Source organism: Elephas maximus, chromosome 15 (genome assembly GCF_024166365.1).
Source record: "Elephas maximus indicus isolate mEleMax1 chromosome 15, mEleMax1 primary haplotype, whole genome shotgun sequence".
In the NCBI taxonomy this organism is placed as follows: Eukaryota; Metazoa; Chordata; class Mammalia; order Proboscidea; family Elephantidae; genus Elephas; species Elephas maximus.
Window position 1 is genome coordinate 75702099 of NC_064833.1, and position 21063 is coordinate 75723161.

Genomic DNA, 21063 nt, shown 5'->3' on the forward strand with positions numbered 1-21063 from the left:
TATTTGCTTTATTGGGGTGGTCTGGAACCAAACCCGCAATATCTCCAAGGTATGCCCATATAGTTTTGTATATATTAATGCACTGCACCTGCTGCTGTGTCTATGCCATTTAACATCTCCCCTAGGTGTGCCAAAGTTTTTAATTTTCTGTGTTAGCTTTGATGTAGCAACGGTTGGAAAGCACTACGCTCTACTGTATGCAAGAAAATAAGAGCTATAGGAAACAAGAATGTTACCGAATCATTTACAATGTTGAATTTATTTTAATAATCATCACGAAATGGCTCAAGTATTCAAAAGGCAAAAATACAGTCATGTACTGCATAACATCTGTTTGGGCAAGTCTCATAAGGTCCCGATCAGAGAACACGAAGTAGTGGACATAGTAAATGTAACAGCTTCCCGCATGCAACACACATGTCTCACATCTGTTATATACAAAGCAACTGTGCCGCCAGGGATATAATGGAACAGTACATATGAAACCTATAACACAGGTATTGATAGTCATAATAAACACCTGTTATTGGCTTATGTATGTACTGAACTTTATATCCTTATTTTAATGTGAACTTTTTCTACTTACAAATAAAAAGTTTACAATATAACAGTGTTACGCTTCCACTCCCCAGGCAGCAACATCCAATCCTGTGTATCCCCTGCTTCTTGAGTGTTGTAACATTATCTGTTTCTTTCGAAAATATTACCCTGAAGTGCATCATTGCTCTGAAAGGCAGCAAAACCAGTGCTAGTGATTAGCAGCAGCGAGAGGCAAAGGGGAAGTATCAATTTGGAAGCCAAAAAAAAAAAAAAAGTTTTCCCATATATCTTTGCTAAGTATATAATATGGTATTTGCACAACGTCCAAATTCCATAATGTCCTATTTCACAGAACATATCTTGGACATTAAAAGCAACGCATGACTATTTCTAAAAGACTGGCATGCTCTGAGAGAAGACATAAACATAAAATCTGGAAGAGATTTTGTTCCCTAACGTTAAAAATACCAACATATGATAATCTCGTAACTTACAGGTGTCCACATATTTTGTTAAAATTTTACATTTTTCTCCATCACACACGTAATTTATTTTTGCAATGATTGCTGTCAACATTACTTATATTAATTTCAAATAATGACAGGAATTAGTTGATCATTAATCTTTTATTATCTATATAGATTTCTTGAGATCCGAGAAACATCAAAATCCTATTTAAAATTTGTTCTTAAAAATATACAATATTGCACTTCCATTTCTGGCAGTTTAATTAAGGAGTGGCTGAGAAAAAAAGAAAATCATACAAGAAGCTAGCTTTTATTTTGCTCTATAATAAGCAAGGAACTTTGTATAAAAGCAGAAGTTACACAACTTATTTACTGTAATGCCAAATGAACCAAATATTTACAGTGTAAAAATTAAAGTCTTCCCTCTGAAGGAAGATTCAGTGTAGTGGATGTAAATAGTATTAACAAAAGCATCCCCCCTCTGATTCTGCAGAACATTTTTAAGCCAAATGGGATTGATGTGAAATACTCTTGTGATTTCTTTCTCAAGACAAATACCGGAAGAAATGCTTATCCTTGGGGCATCGAAACTGGATCACTAAACCCTTTCACAGTGATGTTTCCAAATGACTTGAAAAATCACACCAAACGAAGAAACAGAATTCCAAGTTCAGCCTTTAAAAATTTTTTTCTTTATAATTATTCTCTTTTACAAGTGCGTGAGTTAGCTGCTACGTAATTTTTTTTGTTTGTTAATTATTTATTTTCCAAGAGAAACTATTCCTTAGCCCACAGGGTCATGATTCATAGTTCAGGAACATAGGTCAGTGACAACTTTTAAGGAACTCGGTCCAAAGAAATTCTTTACATTCCAAAATCATTTTACACTCTGAAAGATATCAGCTTCCCTCATCTCCTCAAAATCTTCCCTGGACTCACAATTTCTGCAAAACCTTCATATGCCTTCTTTCTTGGTTCAGCTACTACAAACTGAGAGAGAGATGCAACCCCCAGGGACATCATGATCGCTCCAACAACACGAATGCAAAGACACGTGGCTAGAAGGCCTTGCATCTGAGGTTTCTCAAAACATTGGAAGACATGGTGGTTCTTCTCCCACAACATCAACATCCTTCCTGACTATGTAATGATTTAAGGTCAGCTTCTTGTACTTTTTCTAACAGACATAAGATTCTAAATATGCACCTGCTTGAATTATTTTTAACTTTTGTTATATCATAGTGAAACTGTACATATTTATATTGACCCAGAATTTGATACTCTACTTTTTGATTCCCAATTAGGTAATTATTCTAAAGAGCTCTAATTTTTTTCACTTATTAACTAATTAGGAAGACAGTTCTGAAAGAATTGTTTGCAAAAGCAAATGCCAAGATCTAGACCTACTTAACAGTGTATTAAACATTCACAAGACCAAAAACTAACGATGTGAAAATAAATAGAATATATCTGCAATATAAATACATGACACAGAAACATTCATTTTTGGCACCACCTAAAAAATATCCAGCTGTACTTAGTACTTTTCAGATCTTTGGGAACACTTAAAATTTCTAACTATTAAACTTCTCCTTTTCCTCCAAAAGAAAAAAATAATTCGCAAATTTGAATTGGTATTTCAAAAGCAAAGGATCTCTTTTTGTTAATTCTTAAACAATCTGTATAATGACCGGTTATTCAAAGTTTAACTAGTAGCCAATATGTTAATTAAGCTTTTACACATTTTAACCCTACCGTGACTTGATTATTTCGAACAGTGATTTAATGCTGAAAGATATGGTTTTGTCTTAAACCATCCTGTACCAATTGCATAGTTCTGACTTGAAAGCGAAAGTCAGAGTAGAGTTACAAAGACATTAATATATATTAACTGAACTGAAATAGATTCTTGAGAAACAGTCTAGTTTGGGTAGGTGTCAATGTAAACTTAGAGGGAAAAAACAGTCAATAGCAAAAGAGTTTTCTTTAAAAATAGGTTAATGCTAAGAATAATAGCTTTTAAAGTTTCTGTTTAAAAATAAGCTTAATAAACAAGAATACAAATTTTAATTCAAAACTTAGCTCTCTGAAATGCCCTATTTTCTTGCATACAGCAGAAAATACATTTTTCATAGTTTTCAACATTACTGTAAAAATGAGGCACTGGTTAGACATAATTTTTATATATTCACACAAATAGGAATTTCAGTCCCTTCCGTAGGTTTATATTTGCTCGATGTTTTCTGAATGGCAAACTGTTCACAAAAATAAGTCTTCTGAAGGAGGTGCGTAAGAGAAGCCAAGGAATGCATCATCCGCCTCCAGCACACTGGCATTCACTATGGAATAGTCAGAAGACACACACACAGAATATGGAACTGTTTCTTCTGTAAACGCTGCATCGAAGTTCCGGATGTCATCTGGTCCGGCCTGAAACATCAAAAGCATACCATTATTCACCTTAGCTTTTCTTTCATGAATTTAGTCCTTCAATAAAATTATATTATGAATTTGTATATTTATTCCTGGCAAGTTCAGATGTCTTCCTACTTCATCTTTTCTTTGAAACATCTCTTCTGCTTTTCCTTTCTTGATTTTCACTATTTAGGTGAGATGGCCTGTACTTCTAACAGTGAAGGGTCTTATTGCAGGGTGAGGGGAGGGAGGTGGGGTGAAGAAGGCCAGCATCAAAGAGGGGTAATCTATGCTAATTCAACCCCAAGCACTGTAATGATCCTCTTCTCCTGCACCCATCACCACCTGCAAGTTCAGAGAAAGGGATCAGGTAGGTTGTAAGGTTAGCATTTTGCATTTGAGCCACCATTTTGCTCCTCAATTCTGGGTGGGTGAAGTCTTGTGATGATGAAACAAAGGGGTTATAAATAACACTGTGGGACATGACTCTCATTGTGCTACAGACAACATCACGAAGCATGTGGCGAGGGCCTAAGTGGGACAAGGCACACAGGAAACGAAGCATGTGGGCTGCTTAGGTTCTAAGACCCCGTTGTTGTCGAGTCAATTCCAACTCATAGTGATCTTATACGACAGAGCAGAACTGCCACATAGGGTTTCCAAGGAGCCGCTGGTGGATTCAAACTGCTGACCTTTTGGTTAGCAGCCGAGCTCTTAACCAGTGCACCACCAGGGATCCACATTCTAAGACCCAAAACCCCAAACCAAACCCAATGCCGTCAAGTTGATTCTGACTCACAGCAACCCTATAGGACAGGATAGAACTGTCCCATAGTGTTTACAAGGCTGTAAATCTTCACAGAATCAGATTGCCACATCTTTCTCCCGAGGAGCAGCTGATGGGTTCCAACTGCTGACCTTTTGGTTAGCAGCCAAGGATTTAACCACTGTTCCACCAGGTTCTAAGACAGTGAGTAAGTGTTAATCTCCCTTTATCTGACGAAGGCTAACAGACACTTCCCTTCTGATACATTTACAAATAAAATTGGGATACAAATTCAGATGATTCATTCTTAAAGCCCATCCCTGAAACCCTAGGCTATCTTGGCTCTAAGGGAAAGTTGTCGTTGTTGTTGTTAAGTGCCTTTCAATAGATTTCAACGCATAGCAACTCCATGTGACAAAGTAGAACTTCCTCATGGGGCTTCTTGGCTGTCATCTTTACGGAAGCTAACTGCCAGGTCTATCTCCTGTGGAGCTGCTGGGTGGCTGGCTTTGAACCACCATCCTTTCGATTAGCAGCTGAGTGCTTAAGCATTGTGCCACAGGGCTACTTCTAACAGGACGGGAATCCTTAAAATGTACAAGCCATCAAGTCTAACCTAGGTGAACAGATGGAGATTTAGAACAGGTAAAATAAGCCAAGGATGTAAATAGCCTGATAGGGCTCCTGTCTGAGCAGAGACCAGGGAAACACAGAATGCTAGAGCCTTCCATGTGAGGAAATCCCCCAAAGATAAGAAAGAATGCTAGAAATTACATACACACACACACACACACACACACACACACACACACACACAGGCTCTAGACTACAACACTAAAGTTTGAATTCTTGCTGTGAAATCTGCTAGCTGTAATTCTTTATGTAAATTACCCTAACTGTGAACTTGTCTCTTCTGGAAAATACGAATACTGCTGCCTACTTCTTAACTCTGCTGTGAGGATCTGATGAGTTAATACATAAAATTCCCAGAATCTGACACTTAGAAGGCACTCAATAAACGAAAGCAAACGTTATCATATTTGCCTTTATAAGCATTTTGCAAATGACTTCATGGCTGGTACTGAGAGAGTAGCTACACTATTTTTACGCAAATAACTCCCACGTTATGCGTTATGCGTTTCTGCCAACTGTGCAACCCCCTGCACATTATTTTCCCAGGCGTGTTGTATGTGTGGGCGTGTTATTTGCAAAAATGGGGTAACCTTATTTAAAATTTAAGACACCAACCAGGCTGAAAATGAATTCAGTTTGTTGACAGGAAGAGTAAGCATCAAAGAATTTCTGTCAGCTCCTTTTTTCCTCTATAGATATAGCCATAAATTATTATAAGACATCTGTTTTGTTGCCTCACATTACATATTTCAATTCAATCCACATACCTGAATACCTAATACATGCTAACCACACAGTTATTTAACTTTTCTTCTCTCTTTAAATATTCTGCCTCTTCAATCAACTGTAGTCTTCTTGAAGGCATTTTTCTTTGTATTTTCTACCTAAGTGCCTATATATATTTAACTGACAAATTCCCAAACAGAAGGAAAGGCAGAAGGGAACTAATATTTATTGAACGCCTAGTACGTGCCACTCACTCAGACGCCTTACGAGCATTACCTAAATTAAACCTCACAATCCAAGTCAGAAAAAAACAAAGTAAAGACTTGAGAAGTTAACAACTTCCAATTAGACACAGAATTAGACGTAGATACCTGGAGATATCTGACTGAAGTCAATGTTTCCATTTTTAAAGCTGCTTAGAAAGAGTCCCTTACTCCTTAGTGTGCCTGATGATACATTTCTTTGAGGATACCTAAATGCAGTGACTCTCAACATAAAGAAAAAAGTAAATCATTCTTAAGTGTCCTGGGTTCCTACTATACCCCAGAAATTAGGGATAGAAACTGTCCCTAACAGTCATTTCCGAAAGTCACTTCTGGATGAACTACCTGAAATAAGTTTACAAATGCTGTGTTGTCTAAAAGTGTACAATATCACACCTATTTTTTTTTTCTAATACCAGCTATGAGCTATGCACAGAAACTAGACTTTAACAAAGTCCAAGTAGACTAAATAATACTCACTCTACCGCGGTGCCATCATGACCCTGCTCTAACGTTAAAAAGTACTCCCTAAGTTTCACAGCAACAGCAAATCTTGAAATAAAAGAGAAGATAACTCACCTATGATCCTGCCACACCAAATCATTCTTGGTTGATATTCTGTTCAGTCCTTATCCGTATTTTTACAGTTACAATCATAACTTATAAAATCGTAATTACCAAGTTTTCATTTAACTTTATAAAGATGTTCTGCTCATTTTAATATTTATTATCATTTATGTAACCAGAAAAGGCAATGTTGCTTAACAGAAAGAATACCGATGCTGGAGTCAGAAATAGATTTCAATCCTGGCTCTGCTGCTTTTTATCCAGCTATATAACATCTCTAGTTTCCATTTCCTCATTTATAAAACACATATAGTAATAACAATAGTAACAGTAGTAACTTCGTAGCTTATTTGAAGAGTAAATTATGTATTATGTGCACACAAAAGTGTGTATCACAATGCCTGGTACACAGGAAGCTATCAATAGTCACTAACATTACCGGCCCACTGATGATTATTAATAATTTCCCTGTTACATGCTTTTTCCAAAAAACTCCAACATTGTTAATATTGTAAAGCACATCTTTGGTGATGTAGCCTTCGGAAATATCCCCACCAGTAGATTATCAAGCTAACATGAACATTTTTATGGTATACGGTCTTACTGTTTTCCAAAAAGGTTGTAACAATTTACATTACCATTAAAAATGTTTGCCTGTATTTGGTTTTATGTCAGTGTAGAAAAAAATGTGTATCAGTGTCACTTAAAATGTTTTAGCAGGTATAAAAATGAAATGCAGTTGCTTTAATTTACATCTTTTATTTTTAATCTAATGAGCTCATCCTTTTCTTAAACATGCTCCAACAAAAATACTTCACAATTACTGTGCTGGAAGATTTTTATCAACTTAATATAAAATAAATAAATAAATAAATAAAATAAAATAATTTTTTTTTTTTTTTTAATATAATACTACTGGCCCTCTGTGAAAAGCAACAAATCACCCTGAGTGACATATTTCACAAATATTTAGGTACTGACTATCGCATTGAGGTTAGGTTTTTTTTTTTTAATTTTACTGTGGTTTAGGTGAAAGTTTACAGTGCAAATTAGTTTCTCATTCAAAAACTTATATACAAATTATTTTGTGACACTGGTTGCAATCCCCACAACGCATCAGCACTCTCCCCCTTTCCCTTTTCACCCTGGGTTCCCCGTGTCCATTCAACCAGTTTTCCTGTCCCTTTTGCCTTCGCTTTTGGGTAGGGGTTGCCCATTTGGTCCATATACTTGATTGAACTAAGAAGTACATTCCTAGCACAATAAAAATTAAAAAAAAAAGGACGTTCCTCACATATGTTATTGTTTGTTTTATGGGCCAGCCTAATCTTCGGCTGAAGGGTGGACTTCAGAAGCGGCTTCAGTTCTGAGGTAGCAGCATCTAAGTTTAGATTTTGAGGTCTACTGCTACAATTACAGTGAGCTACAGTTTTACCTTACACTATTTTGGAAACAAAGATTTGGATATATACATACCACGTTAGGATTAAATGGTGGTGGAATCTTCTTTTGTACGAGGTCAGCCCAGCTGAGTGATTCAAAAAAAGGATGATTCTGAATTTCAAGCTGGAATATTAAAGAAATATTTTTGTTTTCACTAATTCTGAAGAAATTTTAAGATGTCAAAACACTACCATTTTGCTCCTCAATTATTCTTTTTGATACATGCTTATGCTATTCATGTGGTAAAACAGTGTGTGGAAAGACTGACAGGCCAGATGTGAAAGGCAGTTACTTAGAACTATCTACTTTAACCTAAGTTATCCTATTCCCAGCCACAGCTTCCTCATAGGTAAAATGCAGTTAACATTTCTGCCATGGATACTTCACAAGACTGTTCTAAGGAACAGCAGAAAATTCAAAAAGTGCTATGAAGAGAATATAAAGAAAATATGAAAATAAAGTGCTATAAAAGGCACCACATATGTGCAAAGAATTACCATTATTACCCGAATAGGTGAGGGAAAGAAGAAGTCAGGACAAGAGAGTTTTATACCGTGGGATAGAGCTAAAACCAAGGTGGTAAGTTCTACTACCAAGAAAGTATTTCACTCTAAGCTTCTTGGATCAGGTGGACACTTGAGACTATGTTGCCATCTCCTGCCTGGAGGGGAGATGAGAGGGTAGAGGGGGTTAGAAGCTGGTGAAATGGACATGAAAAGAGAGAGTGGAGGGAGAGAGCGGGCTGTCTCATTAGGTGGAGAGTAATTGGGAGTACGTAGCAAGGTTTTTTTTTTTTTTTAGCAAGGTGTATATAAGTTTTTATGTGAGAGACTGACTTGATTTGCAAATTTCACTTAAAGCACAATAAAAATTATTAAAAAAAAAAAGTATTTCACTCTAGTTGCCATTATTGAAAGTTGGCACAGGTATTGCTTCCAGCTTTTTTTTCCTGCAAAGTGCCATGGGAGTGTAAAAGTAGGATCTAACCTAGTTTGGTGGGTTAAAACCTAGTTTGGTGGGTTAAAACCTAGTTTGGTGGGTTAAAAAGCACTTCTTAGAGAAAGTGACGTCTGATCAGAGATCTGAAGGGTGAGTAAGAATCAGCCAGGCAAAAGAATGAGGGGACAATGTTCCAGGCAGAATATAAAGGTTCTGAGGTGGCAAAGATGTTAGTTTGGTCAAGAAAATGAGAGTCCAGTATGGAGGCAGCACAGGGAAGGACGAGGACTCTCACACAGGTGAAGCTGAAGTGGTGGACAGGGGCCATATAACATGGACTACATTAACAATTTTAGATTTTATTCTAGGGTTATGGGAAGCCATCAAGGAGTTTTTGGTACGGGAATGTCACAATAGTATTATTATTATTTTTTAAGACATCCTGACTGTAATGAGGAAATGGATTGGAGAGTCCAGACAAAGGAAAAAATATCTACCACTGTAGTCACACAAAACATGCCAGTGGCTAGGAAAACAGTAGTAACAGTGGGGCTAAAGAGATGTGTCCGGATGTGGGAAAGATTTAGTAGGCAGATGCAACAGAACCTGAGTGTTGGCTGAATATGGAAGTAAGGAAGAGAGAGGAATCAAGAACGATACTCAGATTTCTGACCTGAACAGATAGACAGTGATGTCATTTAGTTAGAAAGGGAACGCAGGGAGAATTTTTTAAAACATGCTGAGTTTGAGTTACTCCCAAGAAATCCAAGTGGTAGTGCTGAACGGACAGATGTTATGTAAGTCTAGAAAAAAAAAAAAGTCTAGAGCACAATAAAAACAAGAGTTCAGAAGAGAGGTCTGGATGGAAGATATAAATGTGTGAGATAACGATATACATGTAGCTAAAGTCATGGGACAAATTCCTGTCCAGGAAGAGAACAAAGCAGAAGAAAAGAGGGTCTTAGGACAGCCCCAAGAAACTGCAAAATTTAATGGTCAGGTTGAAGAAGAGTCTACAAAGAAGGCTATGGAGGAGGCCTCAGAAATACAGACAGGGAAGTGTGAGATGGGTGTGTGCTCTTGCTGAACCCTAGGGGACAGGCGAGAACTGCAAGTTTAAATGCTGCTGAGAGCTCCAGCTACGGAACAGAAGCATCCAGCAGTTCTAGTGGCTATCCTGTGGTAGACTGAGAAATGAGAAGCGACTGGAAAGGGACAGCGAGTACAGAAAACCTTCAACGAGTTTGGCTGTGGAGGGGAGAAGCAGAGTAGCAGCTTGCAGGACAGTAGGGCTGAGGGGTTTTGGTTTGCTCTAAGATAATGGAGATGTCATGACATTTAATTATTGATTGGAAGGAACCAGAACAAAAGGGAGCAGTTGTCCGTTCAGAAAAAAGCATTCACAGGGCTCTTTGCAAGGGGTCGGGGTCTAGTGCAGAGGGAGAAACTGACCTTTTCCACTATAACAGAAGGAAATATTAGGTGTAGATGCATGTAGGTCTGCAAAGATGGTAGCAAGAAGCTGAGTTAGTTCCCCTCTAAAGGTTCCATTTTCCTTATAAAATAGGAGGCATCTGCTAAAAGTGAGGAAGAAGAAAAGGAATCAGAAAGTTTGGAGAGAAGGTTTGAACTAGCTATTACAGAGGGTGGAAACCCTGGTGGTGTAGTGGTTAAGAGGTACCAAGAATGTCGGCCGTTGGAAGTCACCAGGCGCTGCTTTGAAACCCTATGGGGCAGAGTAGAGATGCCCCATAGGGTTGCTATGAGTCGGGGTTGACTTGACTTGGGGTTATTACAGATAGTAGGAGAATCAGCTGAACAGAGAAACACAGGAGTATTATCAGGCAGTAGGGAAACGCAGAAGAGCTTGGTGACTATGATTTTATAGTGGCTTCACCATGCCCAGTTGTGTAACTTTCCTTCACATTGTTCAGCAGTCCAGGAGGTGAGAGACAGTGGATTCACCCAGGGTTGCAATTTTTGCCAGTGAATTTAACAAAAGATCCAAGGAGCATGGGGGTAAGAGCGACTGAAACAGTGGACTACAGAATCTGAGCTCAACAGGAAAATACTGGTAGAGCTACCCGCTGAGCTGCGGGTGGGGCAGCGGCTGTGGGTGGGACACATTATTAGAAAAGTTCGTTAGCCACAGATCAAGTTTGAGATTGATGAACAGCCTCCAAGAATTCCTGAGAAAGAAAATTAAAAGTTCATGTTCCTCAATCGTCTGTGAGTTTACAGACACACTAACGTAACACTGGTAACTATACTAGCAATTTAATTACCCTGAATTAAAATAAACAAACCTGCAGATTCCATCATAATCTCAAGGTGTCACCAAATTCTCAGAACAAAGTGATTTAACGCTAGTTCAAAGCAAAAGGTATTGCCTCATGCAGCAGAAAGCACCTAATAAATTCTTGTTAAATAAAATGATTTAAAAATTTAGGTAGTTATAAAAAATGTATGCCAACACAACATTTTTTAGAAAGAAGGGATGGAAGAGGAAATTGTTAAAAACAAAAATCAAACAAATGATTGTGTTTTGAAAAAATACATGTGAAAAGTGCTTAAAACACTGTTCAGTTCCATATAAACATTGTTGACAACTGTTGAGACATGTATGCTTCTTTTTCACGGTGCTATTCTTTAATAGTTCTAGTCATCACACAAGTAAGGATTTACCTCCCAATCTTAAATAAGCTTAAATCAAGTCAGTACTGGGAAAGATGTTACATACAAAGTCTTCTTTGGCACCGAGTCGATTTTGCCTGTCTTTCTCAAGGAGTTCTTCTAGAATGGACCAGGCTGTAAGGCTCACTCCGGGCCTCAAATTTAGGGGCTTGTGAAGAATGTTGTCATACATTTCTGCAACATCTCGGCAATAAAAAGGAGGCTAAAAAAATAAATAAATAAATCAAAATAAATTAAGTGGTAACTGAACTATAACAAAATTGGGGTTAAAATAGTAGGGTCTGGCCTTCATCTAGAAGCCCTTGTGGCACAGAGGTTAAAGTGCTTGACCGTGAACTAAAAGGTTGGTGGTTTGAATCCACCAGCTGCTCCACAGGAGAAAGTTGTGGCAGTCTGCTTCTGGAAAGATTTACAGCCTTGTAAACCCTATGAGGCAGTTCTACTCTGTCCTACAGAGTCACTATGAGTTGGAATCAACTTGACAACAATGGGTTTCTAGGTTTGGTCTCCACTTGCAGGTGGCAGTCTGGACAGCTGCAGACGCCCAAGGCCTTTTGGGCACATGCACATTTGTAGTGTGGTCTCCTGGTGCCCTGAGATTCCAAGGCCCAGCACACTGCAGAGTTTAATACATGTTCACTGGATGAATTAGGGCCAGTTCATTTGTTCATCAGCACCTTAGGGGCAAGTGTTAAATTGTATGAGACTTGTAATAGTATCTGTTTTAGAAGAAACAATAACCAACCTCCTCATGGGCATGGTGATAAAATTATTGGAAACAGAGATTCAACGCACACCAACACTAAGCAATTTCTTGCAGATTTTGAAATAAACTAATTAAAAGAAAGTGAGATGGAGACCTGAAGATAGCAGTCCTTCCTAAGTACTTGTGACAATGACAACATTATGGGTGTACTCTGTACTGGGGACACAACATCAACATGTGAATCAGCCAGTTACATCCTTTAGTTTTAAAGTAAAGGGAACTTATAGGTTTGTCACTTTTTCTTTTTTATAGGGGGAAAAAAAACTTTAGTTTTTTTTAATCTAACTTTATTTTTAAATAGTTAATAAAAATTAAGTCTCATTCAAACGTTCCCTTTTGAATCAACTGGATTTTATATACGACGTTAATATTTTATATTTTCAAAGTTCTCTATAAAGAAATTCAAAGGATATTGAAATATCAAGAAGGTAAACACTGCACACTTGGAGAAGATAAGACACAAAGTGGTTATCAAATGTTCTAACCATAACCATAAAACTGGATCTTTCAACAAGGGGATCCTAGTCAAGGACAAAGATACTGTTGGCTTTCATTGGTATCTACCATTCAAAATTAGCAACATGCAACAAATGCTCTAAAATGTATATCATGTGCAGAATTTCACTGAGAGCTGCAGTTTTCAGCAAAAACAACAACACAAAAACCGAGCTCAGGTCTCAGCTAACAGCAGTATTTAGCATTAGCACCAGCAGTGGCCAAACCAAAAAACCAAACCCAGTGCCGTCGAGTCGATTCCGCCTCATAGCGACCCTACAGGACAGAGTAGAACTGCCCCATAGAGTTTCCAAGGAGCGCCTGGCGGATTCGAACTGCCAACCCTTTGGTTAGCAGTCATAGCACTTAACCACTACACCACCAAGGTTTCCCTAGCAGTGGCAGCATAGGGTATTACTGCGTGGTTCCCAGCATGATGTTGCTGGACAACTAAGGAATAATGAAGAGAGTCTAGAAGCTATTCCAAATATTTCAAAATGTCTAAAGAAAAGCAAACATTTACTTCCTATAAGGATATGTAAACTACCTAAACTGTTTGGTTTTGGTTGGAACATTAATTCAATGCAGGAAAACTAACTCATGTTAACCATAAGATCTCGCTGGCTTTATGGGTTTTTAATACAAATTGAGGAAATTAATTACATAGTAAGCTTCACTTTTTTCCCGTGCAATCTTCAGGACATGGTGTTTATGAGAAGGGGAATGTAGAATCCCCAGTGGTGAAAAAGCTGAGAATCAATGTATTAATTAAATCCTATAAAAACAAACTACAAGGCAAATACTCAAATAAATTATCTTTTGAAATAAAACAGTATATTGCCGGAAACCCTCGTGGCGTAGCGGTTAAGTGCTACAGCGCTAACCAAAGGGCCGGCAGTTCAAATCCGCCAGGCGCTCCTTGGAAACTTTATGGGGGCAGTTCTACTCTATCCTATAGGGTCGCTATGAGTTGGAATCGACTTGACAGCACTGGGTGGTTGGGTATGTTGATAAAAACAAAATTTTCTTTCACCTTTTTGAAATTAGGCAGGAATGATGTTTGGAGTAAACACAATGAAAAGTGAGTAATTTTATTTTATTTTTTAATGAAAATATACACAGCAAAAGATATACCATTTCAACAGTTTCTGCATGTACAATCCAGCGACACTAACTACATTCCTCAAGTTGTACAACCATTCTTGCTATCCTTTTCCAAATTATTTCACCAACCTCAACATAAACTTAACTGCCCTCTGAGCTTCTCATCTAACCTTTCAAGTTGCCGTTGTCAATTTGATCTTGCAAAGATAATTCTTCAAAAGAGCACAATGCTCAAGGCAGAAATACTTTACTAATAAAGCTAAACTATCTACAGGGTCTCTATGAGTCAAAATCGACTCAGTGGCAATGGGTTTGGTTTGGTTTTGGTTTATTGTTGGGTTTAAAGAAGGAAAGTGAGTAATTTTAATGTTACAACTAGGTGTCTATTTCTAAAAATGACCGTGGGATGAGAATGTCTGAAGTTAGTGATTAATATGACAGAAAAATAGTTACACCAATTCAAAAAAGCTAGTAACAAATTGAAAAGTTATCCTGTTTGTACATATCCCTAAAGTGTTTTTTCATTCATTTAACCAGGTTACTGCTCTGCTACTCTGTTAGCATTTTCACAAGATTATCAGAAAGAGAAACCTCAAATTAATCACAATACACTGACATAGTCACAAAAGAAAAGAAGTACATACCAATCCGTACAGCATTTCATACAGAACAGCACCAAGGCACCACCAATCCACGGTATTGTCATAGGGCTGTTTTCTGATTACTTCGGGTGCAAGGTACTATACAAAGATTAAATATTAGAATATTTCAATAAACAACTCAGACAATTAAAATTAGGAACAATTCAGAAATTTAACAAATTTTAGGTTTTAGTATCACACTAAAAACCTGTTATCTCGATTTTCAGTAGGCTGGGAGGATGTCCTCATTCTGTCCCAGTGGTTCTTAGTGGGGGTACTCTTGAGAATCGACTGGGGCACTTTTTCAAAATACACATATTCTAGCACCTCCTCCAGAAATTGGGATGCAGTTAACACAAACGGAAGAGGACAACAGTGTAGGATCTTTCATACTAAGTGGGTCGTAAAATACGTATTTTTTGGGGAAAGTCTTTTATAAGATTAATTTCAGAAGTTCCTCTAGATATTATTCATCACATTTTTTCCTTGAAGAAAGAGTTCTTATTGTGTCAAATATAATCCTTTTTTTCCTTTTCAAGGAAAAATGAAATTAATTTTTCTTATTTGAAAATTACAACAGTAGTTCTCTAAATATGTTATTTAGGAAAGTCTAAGTTTCCTAAGTGTAAGTGTAAGATGGTTATTAACATTTTAGTTTGAAAAAATTTTAAACACATCACAATTTCACACATATAAGATGGTGAATTTGAACTGTAGATTCCAGAATACCTATTTCCTCTTTTCACACCAAGTATATGTAAGAAAAACATTTCCTCTTAAGTTTTTTTTTTTAATATGATCCAAAGAAATGGCCAAATAAATTTTTAGAAGTTTAACAATTTCCTGCTCACATTTAAATTTAGGCAACAAAATAACCTGTGTTTTCTTTCTAAAATCTATAGGACTTAAGAAACATTTTGTTAACTATGAAATCCATGTATCTTCACAAAAAACATGTCTTTATACATAAACCAAAATAGAATGACTACAAATACATATGAAAGCTTGGGTTAGATTATAGAGAGAAAGGAAAAAAACAGTACATTACAAAGCAAATAATCATCACTTGTAGATACTTTTACAGCCCTAGTGGCGCAGTGGTTAAGAGCTTGGCTGCTAACCAAAAGGTCAGGAGTTCGAATCCACCAGCCACTCCTTGGAAACCCTATGGGGCAGTTCTACTCTGTCCTACAGGGTCACTATGAGTCGGAATTGACTTGATGGCAAGGGGTTTGGTTTGGTTTATAGATGCTTTTATCAAGTTTCTGATCTTGATCAGAAGTCATACGTGAGCCATTTTATCATTTTTTTTAAATAATTTTATTTTTGTTGTTGTTGAGAATACAGTCATGTGCTGCTTAATGTCCACAAAACATTCTGTGAAATAGGATGTTATGTGATTTGGACGTTGTGCGAACATGCCTAAATCGCAAGCAACAGCATTCACTGATTTTCTACCTTCATGTTATTTAATAACCTTTTGTTTTATTTCCAAATTGATACTTTTTCTTTGCCTCTTGCTGCTGTGATCACTAGCGCTGGTTTTGTTGCACTGGGGAGCCATGACGCACTTCATGGTAATATTTTTAAAAGAAACAACGCTACAACACTCAAGAAACGCATGATACATGTTATTGGATGCTGCTGCCTATGAGTCAAAGCATACACTGTTACACACTGAACTTTCTATTTGCAAGTAGCGAAAGTTCACATTAAAATAATGATAGAAAGTACAGTGCAGTACATACATAAGCCAGTAACATAAAAAAATAGGCATTTATTATATCAAGATGTATGTATTGTAAGTTATATATATACTGTACCCATTATACATTTGGCAGCACAACAGCTTTGTAAACAAGAGACATGAGATATGCATATTGTGTGTGCGAAGCTGTTGTGTTCACTACATCCAGTTACGCCCGCTACATACTGTCCTCCAGTCAGGATTTCAAAACTCGATTATAACCTTATGGGATCACAGACATACATGCAGTCAGATGCTGCCTCAATAGCCGTTATGCAGAATGACTGTACACAGCAGAAAATACATCAGCAGTTTCTATGTGTACAATTCAGTGACACTGGCTACATTCTCCTAGTTGTGCAACCATTCTCACCATCCTTTTGTGAGCTGTCCCTCCCCCATTAACAAACTCACTGCCCCATGCTTCCTATCTAGTCTTTCGAGTTACTGTTGTCAGTTTGATCCCATACAGATAGATTGTAAAAGAGCACAAAGTTCAAAGCAGACAGTCTTTATTAGTTAAGCTAAACTACTGTCTGGTTTTAAGATTTCAGGGGATACTTTTGGTTTAAGGTTTAAGGACTATCTCAGGGTAATAGTTCTGGGGGCTCATCCAGCCTCCACGGCTCCGAAAAGTATGGATTCCATGAGAACTGAAGTTCTGTTCTACACCTCTCCTCCCACCTTCCACCTTTAATCAGGATTCTTCTACGGAATCTTCGATCAGAACGTTTTGTAATGGTACCAGGGTCATCATACTCTGTCAACACTGCACCTGCAAGTGCTCCACAATAAAGACGAAATATTACCTGGCACCTAAGGTCATTTGAAATAGATTAAATCAGGACAGCTTAAGATAAACTAAGTTTTTGTGTTTATGTGTGTGTGAAGTCAGAAAAGATAACAAGGCTTTTACATAAATGGCAAGGATTATCTTGTTTTCACAAATAGACACATTTCTGCTAGCTGGTATGATTAGGAAATGGGACGCTCCAGCTAATAACTTCTGATACATGATTCTTTTTCACATTTTTTGCTTTATTTTCTTTTGTTGAAGAAATGCTGATTTTATTATGAAATGGTTCAACCACATAGAAAAACAGGGAAATATAATAGTAACCAATATAGATATCACCTGTTGTTGTTGTGAAAACCCTGGTGGCATAGTGGTTAAGTGGTATGGCTGCTAACCAAAAGGTCGGCAGTTCAAATCCACGAGGTGCCGTGTCCCATAGGGTTGCTATGAGTTGGAATCGATTTGATGGCAACGGGTTTTTTTTGATTGTTATTGTTGTTGTTAGGTGCCATCAAGTCAGTTCTGACTCATAGCGACCCTATGTACAAGAGAATGAAACACTGCCTGGTCCTATGCCATCCTCACAATTGTTGGTATGCTTAAGCCCATTCTTGCAGTTACTGTGCCCATCCATCTTATTGAGGGTCTTCCTCTTTTTCACTGACCCTCTACTTTACCAAGCATGTCTTTCTCCAGGGACTGATCCCTCCTGACAACATGTCCAAAGTATGTGAGACATAGCCTTGCCATCCTTGCTTCTAAGGAACATTCTGGTTGTACTTCGTCCAAGACAGATGTGTTCGTTCTTTTGGCAGTCCGTGGTATATTCAATATTCTTCATCAGCACCACAATTCAAAGACGTCAATTCTTCTTTGGTCTTCTTTATTCATCATCCAGCTTTCACATGCATAGGTGGCAAATGAAAACACCATGGCTTCAGTTAGGCGTACCTTAGTCTTCAAGGTGACATCTTTGCTTTTCAACACTTTAAAGAGGTCTGTTGCAGATTTGCCCAATGCAACGTATCTTTTGATTTCTTGACTGCTGCTTCCGTGGGTATTTATTGTGCATCCAAGTAAAATAAAATCCTTGATGACTTCAGTCTTTTCTCCATTCATTATTGGTCCAGTTGTGAGGATTTTTGTTTTCTTTACGTTGAGGTGTAATCCATACTGAAGGCTGTGGTCTTTGATCATCAGTTTAAGTGCTTCAAGTCCTCTTCACTTTCAGCAAGCAAGGTTGTGTCATGTGCATGATGCAGGTTTTTAATAAGTCTTCCTCCAATCCTGATGCCCCATTCTTTTTCATATAGTCCAGCTTCTCAGATTATTTGCTCAATGTACAGACTGAATAGATATGGTGAAAGGAATACAACCCTGGTGCACACTTTTCCTGACTTTAAACCACTCGGTATCCCCTTGTTCTGCTTGAACAACTGCCTCTTGATCTATGTACAGGTTCCTCAGGAGCACAATTAAGTCTTCTGGAATTCCCATTCTTTGCAATGTTGTCCATGATTTTTTATAATCTACACAGTTGAATGCCTTTGCACAGTCAATAAAGCACAGATAAACAGCTTTCTGGTGTCCTCTGCTTTCAGCCAGGACCCATCTGACATCAGCAATGACACCCCTGGTTCTGCATCCTCTTCTGAATCCGGCTTGAATTTCTGGCAGTTCCCTGTACATACACTGCTGGAGCCGCTTTTGAATGATTTTCAGCAAAATTTTACTTGTGTGTGGTATAAACAATATTGTTCGATAACTTCCGCATTTGGTGGGATCACCTTTCTTGTAAATAGACATAAATACAGATCTCTTCCAGTCAGTTGGCAAGGTAGCTGTCTTCCAAATTTCTTGGCATAGATGAGTGAGTACTTCTAGCACTGCATTTGTTTGTTGAAACATCTCAGTTGGTGTTCCGTCAATTCCTGGAGCCTTGTTTTTCACCAACGCCTTCAGTACCATTGGTACCTGCTCATATGGTACCACCTGAAATGGTTGAACATTCTTTTTGGTATAGTTACTCTGTGTATTCCTTCCATCTTCTATTTTTTTTTTTTTTTTTTTGGCTTTAACAAAGAGTTTATTTCCTCATAGTAAAGTAGGCTAAAAGTCCGCATTCAGTGTGTCAGCTCCAGGGGAAGGATTTCTATCTCTGTTGGCCTTCTCATCAATCTCCCCCCGCAGACTAGGAGAGTCTTTGCGCAGGGACCTTGGGTCCAAAGGACGTTCTCTGCTCCCGGCACTCCTTTCTTGGTGGTATGAGGTCCCCTCCTCTGCTAGCTTCCCTTTCATCTTTTTTTTTTTTTTTACAAATATCCTCTCCCATTCTTTTTTTTTTTTTTTTTAATAATTTTTATTGAGCTTTAAGTGAAAGTTTACAAATCAAGTCAGTCACATATAAGCTTATATACACCTTATTCCATACTCCCACTTACTCTCCCCCTAATGAGTCAGCCCTTCCAGTCTCTCCTTTCGTGACAATTTTGCCAGTTTCTAACCCTCTCTACCCTCCTATCTCCCCTCCAGACAGGAGATGCCAACACAGTCTCAAGTGTCCATCTGATACAAGTAGCTCACTCTTCGTCAGCATCTCTCTCCCACCCTTTGTCCAGTCCCTTCCATTTTGTGATGAGTTGTCTTTGGCAATGGTTCCTGTCCTGAGCCAACAGCAGGTTTGGGGACCATGACTGCTGGGATTCCTCTAGTCTTAGTCAGACCATTAAGTCTGGTCTTTTTATGAGAATTTGGGGTCTGCATCCCACTGTTCGCCTGCTCCCTCAGGGGTTCTCTGTTGCGCTCCCTGTCAGGGCAGTCTTCAGTTGTGGCCAGGCACCATTTAGTTCTTCTGGTCTCAGGATGATGTAAGCCTCTGGTTCATGTGGCCCTTTCTGTCTCTTGGGCTCGTACTTATCGTGTGACCTTGGTGTTCTTCATTCTCCTTTGGGAATGAAGGGTGGGTTGAGACCAATTGATGCATCTTAGATGGCCGCTTGTTAGCATTTAAGACCCCAGACGCCACATTACAAAGTGGGATGCAGAATGTTTTCATAATAGAATTATTTTGCCAATTGATTTAGAAGTCCCCTTAAGCCATAGTCCCCAAACCCCCGCCCTTGCTCCGCTGACCTTTGAAGCATTCAGTTTATCCCGTAAACTTCTTTGCTTTTGGTCCAGTCCAGTTGAGCTGACCTTCCCTGTATTGAGTATTGTCTTTCCCTTCACCTAAAGTAGTTCTTATCTGCTAACTAATTAGCAAATAACCCTCTCCCACCCTCCCTTCCTCCCCCCCTCGTAACCACAAAAGCATGTGTTCTTCGCAGTTTATACTATTTCTCAAGATCTTATAATAGTGGTCTTGTACAATATTTGTCCTTTTGTCTCTGACTAATTTCGCTCAGCATAATGCCTTCCAGGTACCTCCATGTTATGAAATGTTTCACAGATTTGTCACTGTTCTTTATCGATGCGTAGTATTCCATTGTGTGAATATACCACAATTTATTTACCCATTCATCCGTTGATGGACACCTTGGTTGCTTCCAGCTTTTTGCTATTGTAAACAGAGCTGCAATAAACATGGGTGTGCATATATCTGTTCGTGTGAAGGCTCTTATTTCTCTAGGGTATATTCCAAGGAGTGGGATTTCTGGGTTGTAGGGTAGTTCTAACTTTTTAAGAAAACTTCAGATAGATTTCCAAAGTGGTTGTACCATTTGACATTCCCACCAGCAGTGTATAAGAGTTCCAATCTCTCTGCAGCCTCTCCAACATTTATTATTTTGTATTTTTTGGATTAATGCCAGCCTTGTTGGAGTGAGACTTCCATCTTCTTTTGATGCTTCCTGAGTAGTTTAATATTTTCCCCATAGAATCCTTCAATATTGCAACTCAAGGCTTCAATTTTTTTCTTCAGTTAGATACAGGCAATGTTAGTAGTCTACCATATTTGATTCCGTTCATGTTTTAAAATAACAGCTTTATTGAGGTATCCGTCCACCATACAGTTCACCCATTTAAAATGGACAGTCAATGGTTTTTAGTACATATGCACAGAG

At 38.2% G+C, this 21063-nt stretch overlaps 1 protein-coding gene across 8 annotated transcripts in view; it reads right to left on the bottom strand.

Moving 5' to 3' along the window:
* Nucleotides 1-1301: 1301 nt before the first annotated feature.
* SGK3 (serum/glucocorticoid regulated kinase family member 3) overlaps nt 1302-21063 on the bottom strand; it is a 219068-nt gene continuing 199306 nt past the window's right edge. For all 8 annotated transcript variants that reach the window (XM_049853664.1, XM_049853666.1, XM_049853667.1 and 5 more), the window contains 4 exons: nt 14463-14558; nt 11500-11655; nt 7854-7943; nt 1302-3437 (listed from right to left, as the gene is read on the bottom strand). In XM_049853664.1, coding sequence (XP_049709621.1) covers nt 3267-3437; nt 7854-7943; nt 11500-11655; nt 14463-14558 — 513 coding nt within the window. In that variant the 3' untranslated portion in view covers nt 1302-3266. The remainder of the gene's footprint in view (nt 3438-7853; nt 7944-11499; nt 11656-14462; nt 14559-21063) is intronic.